At 45.2% G+C, this 14,990-nt stretch overlaps 1 protein-coding gene across 4 annotated transcripts in view; it reads left to right on the forward strand.

Annotated features, from left to right (window-relative positions):
- The window catches only part of NFX1 (nuclear transcription factor, X-box binding 1), a 238,250-nt gene that overhangs the window by 166,606 nt on the left and 56,654 nt on the right, over positions 1-14,990 (forward strand). For all 4 annotated transcript variants that reach the window (XR_012157390.2, XM_073332429.2, XM_073332430.2 and 1 more), the window contains one exon: positions 13,831-13,932. Coding sequence is in view for 3 of the 4 variants with exons in the window: in XM_073332429.2 (XP_073188530.1) it covers positions 13,831-13,932 (102 nt within the window). In the remaining variant the exon portion in view is untranslated. The remainder of the gene's footprint in view (positions 1-13,830; positions 13,933-14,990) is intronic.

The raw sequence follows: 14,990 nt of genomic DNA on the forward strand, positions 1-14,990 counted from the left end.
GTATAAACTGTTCAGGAAAGACAGGCGGGGGAGAAAAGGTGGAGGAGTTTCACTGTACGTAAGAGGGCCATATGATTGCTCAGAGCTCCAGTATGAAACTAGAGAAAAGCCTGTTGAGAGACTTTGGATTAATCTTAGAGGTGAGCACAACAAGGGTGTTGTCGTGGTGGGTGTCTGCTATAGACCATCAGACCAGGAAGATGAGGTAGACGAGGCTTTCTTCGGACAACTAACAGAAGTTTCCAGATCACAGGCTTGGTTCTCATGGGGGACTTCAATTGCCTGACATCTGCTGAGAGAGCAATACAGCAGTGCCCAGACAATCTAGGAAGTTTTTGGAGGGTTTTGGGGACAACTTCCTGGTGCAAGTGCTGGAGGAACCAGCTAGGAGCCATGCTTCTGTTGACCTGCTGCTCACAAACAGGGACGAATTGGTAGGGGAAGTAGAAATGGGTGGCAATCTGAGCTGCAGTGACCATGAGATATTCAAGTTCAGGATCCTGACAAAAGGAAGAAAAGAGAGTAGCAGAACATGGACCCTGGACTTCAGAAAAGCAGACTTTGACTCCCTCAGGGAACTGATGGACAGGAACCCCTGGAAGACTAATATGAGGGGGAAAGGAGTCCAGGAGAGCTGATGGTATTTTAAAGAAATATTATTGAGGGCTTAGGAACAGACCATCCCAATGTGCAGAAAGAATAGCAAATATGGCAGGCTACCAGCTTGGCTTTACAGAGAAATCTTCGGTGAGCTTAGACACAAAAAGGAAACTTACAAGAAGTGGAAACTTGGACAGATGACTAGAGAGCAGTATAAAAATATTGCTCGAGCATGCAGGGATGTAATCAGGAAGGCCAAATCACAATTGGAGTTGCAGCTAGCAAGGGAAGTGAAGGGTAACAAGAAGGGTTTCTACAGGTATGTTAGCAACAAGAAGGTCAGAGAAAGTGTGGGACCCTTACTGAATCGGGGGAGACAACCTAGTGACAGATTATGTGGAAAAAGCTGAAGTACTCAATGCTTTCACAGACAAGGTCAGCTGCCAGACTGCTGCACTGGGCAACACAATATGGGAAGGAGCCCTCAGTGGTGAAAGAACAGGTTAAGGACTATTTGGAAAAGCTGGTATTGCAGAAGTCAGTGCATCTGAGGGTGCTGATGTGATTGCAGAGCCATTGGCCATTATCTCTGAAAACTCGTGGCGATTGGGAGAGGTCCCAGACAAGTGGAAAAAGGCAAATACAGTGCCCATCTTTAAAATAAAGGAAGGAGGAGAATCCGGGGAACTACAGCTGGTTAGCCTCACCTCAGTCCCTGGAAAAATCATGGAGCAGGTCCTCAAGGAATCCATTTTGAAGCACTTGTAGAGGAAAGTGATCAGGAACAGTCAACATTCACCAAGGACAAGTCATGCCTGACCAACCTGATTGCTTTCTATAATGAGATAACTGGCTCTGTGGATATGGGAAAAGCATATGTGGATGTGATATACCTTGACTTTAGCAACACTTTTGATACAATCTCCCACAGTATTCTTGCCAGCAAGTTAAAGAATGGACTATAAGATAGATAGAAAGCTGGTTAGATTGTCTGGCACAACAGGTAGTGATCAATGGCTTGATCTCTAGTTGGCAGACGGTATGAAGTGGAGTGCCCCAGCTTTCGGTCCTGGGGCCGTTTTTGTTCAATATCTTCATTAAGGATCTGGATGATGGGATGGATTCACAGATGACACTAAGCTGGGAGGAGAGGTAGATACGCTAGAGGGCCCAGAGTGACCTAGACAAGTTGGAGGATTGGGCCAAAAGAAATCTGATGAGGTTGAACAAGGACAAGTGCAGAGTCCTGTACTTAGGATGAAAGAATCCCATGCACTGCTACGGGTTGGTGACCTTCTGGCTAAGAGGCAGTTCTGCAGAAAAGGGCCTGGGTACTACAGTGGTCGAGAAGTTGGATATGAGTCAACAGTGTGCCCTTGTTGCCAAGAAGGCTCATTGGATATTTGGCTGCATTAGTAGGAGCATTGCCAGCAGATCGAGCGAAGTGATTACTCCCCTCTATTCGGCACTGGTGAGGCCACATCTGGAGTATTGCATCCAATTTTGGGGCCCCCACTACAGAAAGGAAGTGGACAAATTGGAGATTAGGGGGCTGAGGCACATGATTTATGAGGAGAGGCTGTGGGAACTGGGGTTATTTAGTCTACAGAAGAGAAGAGTAAGGGGGGATTTTATGACAACCTTCAACTACCTGAAGGGGGGTTCAAAAGAGGATGGAGCTCGGCTGTTCTCAGTGGTGGCAGATGACAGAACAAGAAGTAATGGTCTCAAGTTGTAGTGGGGGAGGTTTAGGTTGGATATTAGGAAAACCTATTTCACTAGGAGGGTGGTGAAGCACTGGAATGGGTTACCTAGGGAGGTGATGGAATCAACATCCTTAGAGGATTTTAAGGCCCGGCTTGACAAAGCCCTGGCTAGGATGATTTAGCTGTGGTTGGTCCTGCTTTGAGCAGGGGGTTGGACTAGATGACCTCCTGAGGTCTCTTCCAACCTTAATCTTATAAGATTCTATGAGTATGGGACTCCAGAGGGCACCAGAGCCAGCCCTATGAATACTGCTAAGGCAAAAAATTCTGACAGCGGTGCATGTAGGCATGCACAAACCTAGAATGGAATGGACATGAGTAACACATCTCAAAGAGCAACAGTTCTTCTTTGAGTCCTTGCTCGTGTCGATTGCAATTACGTGTGTCCATGCCACGTGCACAGTAGCTGGAAGTGTTTTTCCCTCGCGGTTCCCATTGAGTCGGTTCGGTTCAGGTGTTCCGTGGAGTTGTGCCTCCATGGCGCCATATACAGGGTCCTGCCAACTCATTGCCACTTGAGTTCTTTCTTACCACCTGTAAGCTGGAACACTCATTTTCTCTTGCTTCGGCAAACCTTCTCCACAGTGGTCATAGAATCATAGAATATCAGAGTTGGAAGGGACCTCAGGAGGTCATCTATTCCAACCCCGTGCTCAAAAGCAGGACCAATCCCCAATTAAATCATCCCAGCCAGGGCTTTGTCAAGCCTGACCTTAAAAACTTCTAAGGAAGGAGATTCCACCACCTCCCTAGGCAACGCATTCCAGTGTTTCACCACCCTCCTAGTGAAAAAGTTTTTACTAATATCCAACCTAAACCTCCCCCACTGCAACTTGAGACCATTACTCCTTGTCCTGTCCTCTTCTACCACTGAGAATAGTCTAGAACCATCCTCTCTGGAACCACCTCTCAGGTAGTTGAAAGCAGCTATCAAATCCCCCCTCATTCTTCTCTTCTGCAGACTAAACAATCCCAGCTCCCTCAGCCTCTCCTCATAAGTCATGTGTTCCAGACCCCTAATCATTTTTGTTGCCCTTCGCTGGACTCTTTCCAATTTATCCACATCCTTCTTGTAGTGTGGGGCCCAAAACTGGACACAGTACTCCAGATGAGGCCCCACCAATGTCGAATAGAGGGGAACGATCACGTCCCTCAATCTGCTCGCTATGCCCCTACTTATACATCCCAAAATGCCATTGGCCTTCTTGGCAACAAGGGCACACTGTTGACTCATATCCAGCTTCTCGTCCACTGTCACCCCTAGGTCCTTTTCCGCAGAACTGCTGCCTAGCCATTCGGTCCCTAGTCTGTAGCTGTGCATTGGGTTCTTCCGTCCTAAGTGCAGGACCCTGCACTTATCCTTATTGAACCTCATCAGAATTCTTTTGGCCCAATCCTCCAATTTGTCTAGGTCTCTCTGTATCCTATCCCTGCCCTCCAGCGTATCTACCACTCCTCCCAGTTTAGTATCATCCGCAAATTTGCTGAGAATGCAATCCACACCATCCTCCAGATCATTTATGAAGATATTGAACAAAACCGGCCCCAGGACCCTGGGGCACTCCACTTGACACCAGCTGCCAACTAGACATGGAGCCATTGATCACTACCTGTTGAGCCTGACAATCTAGCCAACTTTCTACCCACCTTATAGTGCATTCATCCAGCCTGTACTTCTTTAACTTGCTGACAAGAATACTGTGGGAGACAGTGTCAAAAGCTTTGCTAAAGTCAAAAAACAATACATCCACTGCTTTCCCTTCATCCACAGAACCAGTAATCTCATCATAGAAGGCGATTAGATTAGTCAGGCATGACCTTCCCTTGGTGAATCCATGCTGAGTGTTCCTGATCACTTTCCTCGATGTAAGTGCTTCAGGATTGATTCTTTGAGGACCTGCTCCATGATTTTTCCGGGGACTGAAGTGAGGCTGACTGGCCTGTAGTTCCCAGGATCCTCCTTCTTCCGTTTTTTAAAGATTGGCACTACATTAGTCTTTTTCCAGTCATCCGGGACTTCCCCCGTTCGCCACGAGTTTTCAAAGATAATGGCCAATGGCTCTGCAATCACAGCCGCCAATTCCTTTAGCACTCTCGGATGCAACTCGTCCGGCCCCATGGACTTGTGCACGTCCAGCTTTTCAGACTGTGCTCTGTAAATAGTTAAATCAGTTAGTTGTAGTTAGTTTAGTCATTGTATAGTTAGAATCCCAATAAGGAATTGTTCTAGGGGTTACCCCCCGTTTTCTCTACTCTCTCCCCGGTATGAGGGTATGCCTCGGTCTCCAGGGTTTAAACCCTATGCGGCTTGTAAAAAGCCTATGCCCAGCAGTGACACTCACCTTTCCTGCTTGAAGTGTCTGGGTAAATCACATCAGGAGGACTGTTGCAAGATCTGTAGGGGATTCCGCCCCAGGACTCAAAAAGAAAGAGACCAACAGTTAAAAATCCTTATGAGGGGGGCCACCCTCTGTCCCCACTCAGAGCCAAGTTCAGTTGAACTGACACCTAGTACCTCAACATCTGTGTGCAGTGCTCTGGCATCGATACAGGAAACTTTGGAGCCAAGAAATTACTCTGATAGAGAAACTCGGCACTGGCAGGGCTCCCTGCACAGGGGCTCCGCACATGGTAGTGCGCGGCACCACTCCACAAGAATAAGAAGCCAGACTCACCCACAATGAGTCTGGGATTGAAAGACTCAAGCATAGTGAGACCTGCATTGGGCCACTCAAGTACTGCACCACCTACCCCGGCACAATTGACTCCTGCTCTACCAAGGGGTCAGTCAAGTCTGGTTCCGCAGGACTCCCCTCCCCAGGAGAGTCACGGAGAGGCTTTGGAGGCACCCTCCACGCCTGAGACCTTCAAGGCGGAACACAAGTGGAGTTGCGTGTGAGCCTGATAAGATCAACTTTCGATAACCTTGGCCTTCTACTGAATGTGCAGAAATCAATCCTGTTCCGCACTCAGAGGGTAGAGTTCATCAAGACAGGTGAGTGTGTTCCTACCAGAGTCATGGTTTCAGACCCTTTGCAGCATCATACAAGGTATCGGACGATTTCATACCACCACGGCAAGGAATTGCCTGAAGCTCCTCGGCCATATGGCCGCCTGTATTTATGCAGTGAAACATGCCAGACTGAGGCTCTGACCCCTTCAGGCATGGCTAGCATCAGTGTATTGACCAAACCAGGACAGTCTAGACAACGTAGTTACTCTTTTCCAGCTGGTTCTCAAGTCTCTCCTATGGTGGCTCAACTTGCAAGCTGTGTGTGTAGGGATTCCCTTCTCCAGACCTCAACCACCTCTTTTCCTGGTCACGGACCCATCAGCGATGGGTGAGGAGCACATCTGGGGGAGCTCAGGACTCGGCCTCTGGTCCCGAGCAGAGCTCTCACTTCACATCAATGTCAGGTAGCTGAGGACAGTCCGTTTGGCATGCCAGACCTTCCAAACTCACCTGGAGGGGAGATGTGTGTCAGTCATGACAGACAATACAACAGCGATGTTTTATATAAACAGACAGGGGGAGCATGCTCCTCTCCCCTGTGCCAGGAAGCTCTCAAACTGTGGGACTTTTGCATAGCCCACTCGATACACTTGGAGGCATCTTATCTCCCTGGAACTCAGAATGAGTTGGCAGATCATCTCAGCAGGTCCTTTCACAACCACGAGTGGTCCATCCACCCAGACATCATGAACACCATCTTTCAACAGTGAGGAACTCCCCAGATAAACTTGTTCATGACAAGAAACAACAGGAAGTGTCCACAGTTCTGTTCCTTCCTGAATCACAGCCCGGGCTCGATCGTGGACATGTTCCTTCTCCCTTGGAAAGACCACCTCCTTTACACACTTCCACCCATTCCACTGGTTCACAAGTGCTACTCAAGGTTCGGAGGGATGAAGCCTCTGATATTGGTAGCTCCAGGCTGGCCACATCAGCACTGGTACACGTCTCTTCTGGAGCTGTCAGTAGAAACTCCTATGATGAGATGTTTGGCTGTGTGTGTGTGTGTGTTCCCTTTGTGTGCTGCCCCAGGCCTGTGCAGACAGCTAGCATGGCAGAGCTCAAGCAAACCACCCAATGATCACAAGATCCGTTAAGGGATGAAAGCACCAAGCCAGATTTATTGTCTACGAAGCATAGTACTAGTATCCCGTAGACTCTACCGAACCACTAATACATGTATGCCTGTAACAATGGACCAGCTCAGTGAACAGTGGGACTTTCCCATTCCTCCCTAGGCTAGACAAAGATACTCCCTCTGAGATACATCTTTATATCTTGATACAAGCATGTGAGTACTGCCCCTCTGACGTAGTTACAGTAGTTACTGCCTCCTCATTAGTTATCACTCATCATCTTGTACATGATGGTTTGATCAAAACATCTGCATTATGTACTGTCATCCTTGACCTTATCTTTTAGGAGGGGTCAGTGTTATCCTATTATCCTTGGGGAATGTTTTTATACCATCTTTGATATCAGGATGTTCTGGTACCACTTGATATCTGGAAATGTTTGTGTGAGTACTCTGTGACTAGCACTTCTTAGGAATGTGTATTCCTGTAATATCAGCCCTGTTCTTGCCAGATTCTGTGAGCAGGTCCTGCCTCATACCAGGCCTCTGATACAAGGGCTTATGTCTCATGCTCTCTTCCTACTACAACTCCGATCACACTGCCACTGCTCCCGGACCTGATAACCCAGGACCACAGCCGCCCTCAGCATTCCAACCTCAAATCTCTCCACCTCACGGCTTAGAAGCTCCATGGCTAAATCCGATTGAGTTTGCTTGCTCTGATCCATTTAGGGAAGTCCTCCTTGGCAATAGGAAACTGTCTACTAGGGCTACCTACCTAGCCAAATTGAGGAGATTCATGATTTGGTCATCGCAGAGAGACACGTCTCCTATGCCCTCATCAATACCTCATATCTTGGATTATCTTCTGCAGTTGAAGCAACAGGGGCTCTCTGTGTCATCAGTAAAAGTCCACTTGGCTGCCATTTTCTGCCTTTCACTCAGGCACATCTGGCCAATAGGCTGTCACCAACCCAATAGCTGGACACTTTCTTAAGGGACTTGAAAGGCTATATGACAACCAATCCCAGCCTGGGACCTTAACCTTGTTCTTTCCAGACTAATGGGGCCCCCCTTTGAACCACTAGCAACATGCTTGTTGCGCGCGCGTGCTCTCTCTCTCATGGAAGGTAGCATTTCTGCTGGCAATAACCTCTACCAGCAGGGTTCCCAAGCTTAAGGTCTTAACATCTGAACCTACTTACTATAAGGACAAGGTTCAGCTTCCTCCTGAAGGTTGTCTCCCAGTTTCATGTTAATCAGGACATTTTTCTTCCAGTTTTTTTATCCTAAGACACACGCAAATAGCTGGGAGCAAAAACTCCACTCTTTGGATGTTCGCCGGGCGTTAGCTTTCTATATCGAACAGACAAAGCTGTTCTGAAAATCTAAGCAACTACTTGTCGCAGTAGTAGACAGAACGAAGGGGCTCCCAGTGTCTTCTCAAAGAATTTCATCATGAATCACATCCTATATCTGGACATGCTACAATCTGGCTAAAGTATCTGCCCCATTGCTGACAGTGCACACCACGAGGGTGCAGGCATCTTCAGCAGCATTCGCCACCCAGGTTCCAACCGAAGAAATTTTCAGGGCTGAAACGTGATCATCAATCCACACTTTTACCTCTCACTATACCATTACCCAGCAGGCTAGGGACGATGCGGCCTTCGGCAGAGCAGTGCTTCAATTAGTGAATCCATGAACTCCAACCCCACCTCCAAGTTCCTGCTTGGGTGTCACCTAATTTGAATCAACATGAGCAAGCACTCAAAAAAGAAAAAATGGTTACCTACTGTGACGATGTGACTCAGCAGGGAGGCGGGAGTGTTGACCTGGGAATGTGCCCTGGGGATGGGAGACCTGAGAGCCTGTCACCTGAGCCGGGAGGGGGAGGTAACACCTCTGCCCAGGAATGTAGACGGAGACTGCAGCAGGGAACCTGCTGTGTGGGTTTAGTTTTCAGTTTGGGGCTGGGTGGAGGAACACAGGGAACCCCAGGGCTGGGGTCTAAGCTCCCTGCTCCCCCAGAAGGACGTGATTGAGGGGTCCTGGGTGTACCCACAAGCTCTGTTTTGGACTGTGTTCCTGTTGTCCAATAAACCTTCTGTTTTACTGGCTGGCTGAGAGTCTCAGTGGATCCCAGGAGGAGGGGTGCAGGGCCTGGACTCCCCCACACTCCGTGACACCTACCTTTCATAACTATTGTTCTTCGAGATGTATTGCTCATGTCCATTCCAAGACCCACTCACCTACCCCTCTGTCAGAGCAATGCCGGCAAGAAGGAATTGAAGGACCCTATATATGGCTCTATGGAGCTCTCTAAGAGCACCTGAACCAACCCTAGGGGAAAAACCTTCCGGCTACTGTGCACACAGCACACACACACTTAATTAGAATGGACATGAGCAACATCTTGAAGAACAATAGTTATGAAAGATAGGTAACCTTTTTTTACAAAAGGTAGGTAACCGTTTTTCTGCTTCACTTCTAATTTGCCTGGAGTATTGAAAACACAGTAGTGACAGTCTCCCTGCTCTCAGTTCATGTGTCCACAGACACAGCAACACCTGGCATCTGGGAGGAGCAAGTTCATGGAAAGTCCTGCTTAGCTTTATAGCCTTGGGCTGGAGCATGCTCGTGGTAGATGCAATCTTCAGAGAATATAGACTCTGGGAAGGCTCTACTGAGCGTATGAAAAGTGCCATTTTCAAATGCTTATAACTTGGTGAAATATGGGTGGATTTTCATGGTGAAAGCAAAAAGCACATCTTGGGCACCAAGGCAACTCTCTCTGCCAAATTTCAATTCTGTGCTCCCAATATTTCAATTCTATGCTCCAGGCACTGGAATTGCTCAACTAAACAGTTGTAAGAATTTTTTAACATGGACAAAATATTTTTCCCTAAACTGATTCTGAGAAATGACTGAACAGTTTTGGCTAAAATTTAAAAAAAAAAAAAAAGGCAGCAGCAACCTGGGTTACATACCCACTGTGGAAAATTTCAGCCCAAACCGTTAGTTTGACAAAGTTTACAAGCAATTGAATCCAAGGTCTTATAATGGTACGTGGTGGGTAGCGTTAACTGTAGGTGACACTACCAGCTCATCTATAATAAATGCATGACCTCTTAAATGAATATTGTTATACTACTTTAGCTTAAAGCTATATATCTAGGTCTCTCAAATCTGGTATCCATTCTAATGATGAGCTTTTCTGGAGCTACCTGATGGTGGGTTCCAAAATGGGATACTACCATTGACTCTGGACTGAGATCTTTTTATACTGATTTGCTACAGTTGCAGGCTGGAAGCGAAGCAAGATTTATGCAGAGTATCCATGCATGACTAGCCCAGGAGTAAAGAAGTTTACCGTAGGAGAGGTGTGCTATTGTTTGACAAATCAGTGACAACTATATTCGCTACTCTCTTCTGAAGTAAAGATTTTGTCTTGGACAATGACCAGTGCATACTGTAGATAATGCAACTTTGTGAGGGCAGTACATTTGCTCGCTGTTTCTAGTTTGCTCAAGGTCATGTTCCTGAAGGTATTTAGCAGAGGTGCTAGACCATGCATAGTACTGACCTGTGAATCGGACCTTAGAAGACGGCCATCCTGACAAGGGTAATCACGTGTTCCTTTCACTTAAAGGGAGGGATAACATGATCTTTGTGAAATACCTGTACAAGAAGCTGAGTCTTTGTAGTGAAAAAGTTTCCTGCTGTAGCAGAAGATGAAGTGTCTGTGGAAACTCTCTTTGATCATATCTTCAGTAGACCTCCAGGAGGTTTATCTTCATATTCTGAAGTCCTGTGAGAGCAATGCAGTAATGATGAATTTCACTATTTCCATCTGGAATATTAATCCCTTTACATACTTCTTGAGAATTAGAATGGCCTGCATGTGATCTTTTCTCTTTGTTCCACAAAGAATCTTATGCACTTTCCAAAATCTCTCTCTATACAGAACTGGCTTTGTTGTTGTGATGTGTAGGAGATGGACTATATCATCCTTCATCTTCTGATGTGTCAAAGGATTTTGGTGCTGACAATATTGTTTTTGTTTATTTTAACGTTAGGGAAAGAATAAACTTGTTCTGGATTCAGTGAGTAAATTCTATAGAATATCCTTTTTCTGATCTTCTCAAGTATCAGTTTTCTTGAGGTGACTGACTATCAAGAGAGAGTGATGCTGGGGAAGATCTCCACTGATTTGGGAAATGAAAACTCAAAGTCAAGAGAGGCTTTGGGAGTTGGATGATTTTCCAGAGAAACCCAGCCTTGATTTTCCAACTTTCAGAAATCAGCCTCTTCCTAATGCATAATCGCTACACTAGCTTCTGGAGGAGCAGCAGCAGCTTCAAAAGGAAAAACCTACTGAAGCAAGGTTGTCTGAAGATTCTCTGACTGGAAGAAGAAAGGGGATATTTCCCTTGTTCACAGACTCAGTGACAGTTTTGTTTATATACTACCCAAAGATTTTACTCATAGAATATGTGGAAGGGTGTCAGTCTGCAAGTCCAGTTTCTGCAGGTGGAGCTGCAGTAGTCCCCAGGCAACTACATTAGAATTTTGAACATTCAGTAAATCTTAAGAATCAGGTGAAGCATAAATCCCAAAAGAAGCAGTTAGCAAAATCCAGTTTCAAGTAGATATTATTTAGGTTCTCATTTTTTTTTCCTGTATGCTCCCAATTGAGAATCACTCTACAAAATAAGAGGTCACAGTCAACACTCCCAGGGCTAAGGCCCCTGTATCCAACTTCTGTCTGATTAATTCTTTTATATGTGGGTTTGGCAGGATGGTATGATTGTGCTCCTTTATGAAGGAGGCTGCATTAGGCTCAACCTTAGACTGGGTGATTAAGTCCTTTTGGTCCTTCGGGTGCAAGCAGGATTCCTGAATCTTACTCACATCCTCATAAAACCAGACAGGGAAGAAAGAATTAGACAGCTCTTCTGCAACTCAACAAGAAGTTTTGTTTTCTACAACACACACAAACCTACAAAGTTAGATTCCCATCTGCGCTAAATTCTGAGAGCCTGAGGTATCTTTCTCATTTAAACGTTTCTTCCTTTCTTTAGAAGATATTTCAGGGAAGAACATCTTGTGAGGGGTTTTAAGACTTCAAGGGGAGCCCTAATGGCAAGAGGATAGCCTGATTTACAGATGGTATAGACATTTTGCTGTCCCTTTAAGAACCACTTTCCTTGGCCGGGGGATTTTGAACTCTCAATGATACATGAGTTACACATATTTTGTCAAACATGATAGTTCTTTGAACTGACCAAGACTTCATTTCCAAGGTCACCATCATCTTCCTCCTATAATAGAAAGTGGTGTTGTCACTCTGGTAGTCACTAAGGCACGGGTAGTCAATAGGTGGACTGCAGGCAAAATTTGGACCACCAGACACTTTTGAACAGACCCCAAAACCTTTTCATTTACTTACCATTGTTAGGGTTTTTTTTATTATTTTCTGTGGAGTCTGGACCTTGACCAAGAAATTTGGACATTGACAAAAAATAATTGACTGCACCTGTTCTAAGGTAATGGAAGAGCATTAAGTTGGATGTGAAAAGGCTGTCTGGGGTAAAGGTGTTTGGGTATACGCAAGGCATTCAGAGCTCCTTCCAATACTGCTTACTCTGTGGAAGGAGCAGCAATTTCATGGGTGAGGAGGTCTGTAAGGGCCATTATATGGCCTTCCATCCATACTTCCTCAAAATAGTATAATCAACATCTTTTCCTCTGCTGATGCATTTAGTAGAAGTCTGTTATGGAACATGGTGCCTCCCAGTGTCTTAATTTTTTACATAATTGACTTGTATCCTCCCCTCCCTCCCTAAGGATGATTAACTGCTTTCTGCATGCCTCTGTGAAAACTGCCATATGAAGGAAATGAAGAAGGGAAAATTCTCTTATCTGAGTATTTTCTTTCTAGGGCCCTCCATCTCAGATAGTCTGACAGTGGCTCTCCACTGTGGAGACTGTCTGACATGAAGAGTGGCAAGAGAGAAAATTCTCAAGTAAGACAAAATTCTTCCCTTTCAAATTTATTTTAAAATTGACATGCCATATTAACTTCAATTTTTCTTTAGAAATTCACCTGTTAAGATTCACTATAAACATGAGAAATTTCAGGAAGAAAATCAATGTTGTTTTTTCTTCACAGAAAGTTAGATATTGGTGGTCAGGGTGATCAAGACTAGAATTAGAATGGAAATTGTCTCGAACTTTTACCTATAGAGTTGATACTGTTTCATTAGTGTTTGTGTAATGCTTTTCTTCCTAAAATGTTCCCAAAGTGTGGTGTTAACTGTATTTTCAGGGATTGTTATTCACAATTAAAATATAGTGTTATGAGGGTTGAAATGTGACAGTTGTTTTACACTTTTTTTTAACAGGGATATGAAGAATTTTTTTCACAAATGAAACTGTAGGGATATTAGTTAGGCAGATAGAAACATAGAATATCAGGGTTGGAAGGGACCTCAGGAGGTCATCTAGTCCAACCCCCTGCTCAAAGCAGGACCAATCCCCATTTTTTGCCCCCGATCCCTAAATGGCCCCCTCAGGGATTGAACTCACAACCCTGGGTTTAGCAGGCCAATGCTCAAACCACTGAGCTAACCCTCCCCCCAAATGATACTGACATTTGACCAGAAAGTGGGTTAACTTCTTTACTCTTCTGCAAAGTGCCATGGGGTATTTAAGTGACTCTGGTAAGAGTCTTAGTTTTACATCACGTTTTAAAGTTAACACCTCCAGTAGCATATATTCAATAGCATGCAATCTGCCGCATCTCCCACACCACTTTCTGAACACCCGGGTTTCCTTTGATATCTTCAATCAAAGCATAAACCAGGCTTCATCCAACTTAGCTTTAGAATGTAATTGTGCAATCTTCCCAGTTGACACGTTACATTTTTACCAAGATGCAACATAAATGCATTTTGTGTAAAATCTACAAAAATGATGATTTCCCTGACATCTTTCATTCCTCGGCTTTTCTGCATGCATTCCTTGTTTGCGTCTCTCTCTCTTGGTGTTTTCTCTACAAAGGGTAGTTAGGAGTGGAGTCCTGTTCTTGTATAGCTTAGAGTCTTGCATGTCAGCCACCACTTCCCACTCCCACAAATGCCTCTGACTCTTATGCTGGTGTATGTCCCCTACTATCTCAGCTGGCCACACAGTTTAAAAAGTCTTGCCTTTTCCACACTCCATAGTAGTGGTATGGAGTACACTGGCAGGCTCCTTGAACTTATTTATTTCTCTGGTGTCTCACCTGGACTACTAGTCTGTAGTTCCATGCTATTTGACAAGTGATCTTTTTGCATACGAATTAAGTAAAATCCAATTTTTTTTCCTTCCAGAATAGCTGCTATATCCATAGCCACTAAACTAACAGACCTGCAACTTGGAGACTCCGTGGAAATTAGTAGGCTGATTACCAAAAAAGAAATGAAGCAAACAAGGTAATCATGAAGAATCAAGCATGGGAGGGATTCTAGCAGTCTATAAATGTTGAACTGAAATGTGCATGTCCTGAACTACTATTTTCTCTACCGGGGGCTGGTGACCTCCTCCCCATACTGTGCTGCCCAGTGCAGTAGTCTGGGAACTGACCTTGTTCTTGAAGACAAAGGCAGAAAAAGCATTGAGTACATTAGCTTTTTCTATTTAGAAAAGATGGATGAGCACAAGTCTATGGGGCCAGATGCACTGCATCCAAGGGTGCTAAAGGAGTTGGCAGATGTGATTGCAGAGCCATTGGCCATTATCTTTCAAAACTCATGGCAATTGTGGGAGGTCCCGGATGACTGAGAAAAGGCTAATGTAGTGCCCATCTTTAAAAATGGAAGGAGGAGGATCAGGGGAATTACAAGCCAGACAGCCTTACCTCAGTCCCTGGAAAAATCATGGAGCAGGTCCTCAATGAATCAATTTTGAAGCACTTCAAGGAGAGGAAAGTGATCAGGAACAGTCAGCATGGATTCACCAAGGGCAAGTCATGCCTGACTAATCTAATTGCATTCTGTGCTGAGATAACTGGTTCTGTGGATGAAGGGAAAGCAGTGGACGTGTTGTTCCTTGACTTTAGCAAAGCTTTTGATATGGTCTCACACAATATTCTTGCCAGCAAGTTAAAGAAGTATGGGCTAGTTGAATGGACTATAAGATGGATAGAAAGCTGGCCCAACAGGTAGTGATCAATGGCTCCATGTCTAGTTGGCAGCTAGTATCAAGGGTCGGTCCTGGGGCCGTTTTTGTTCAATATCTTCATAAATGATCTGGAGGATGGTGTGGATTGCACCCTCAGCAAGTTTGCAGATGACACTAAACTGGGAGGAGAGGTAGATGCACTGGAGGGTAGGGATAGGATACAGAGGGACGTAGACAAGTTAGAGGATTGGTGCAAAAGAAATCTGATGAGGTTCAACAAGGACAAGTGCAGAGTCCTGCACTTAGGAAGGAAGAATCCCATGCACCACTACAGACTAGGGGCCGAATGGCTAGGCAGCAGTTCTGCAGA

This window comes from Lepidochelys kempii, chromosome 2, assembly GCF_965140285.1.
Source record: "Lepidochelys kempii isolate rLepKem1 chromosome 2, rLepKem1.hap1, whole genome shotgun sequence".
NCBI classification, from domain to species: Eukaryota; Metazoa; Chordata; order Testudines; family Cheloniidae; genus Lepidochelys; species Lepidochelys kempii.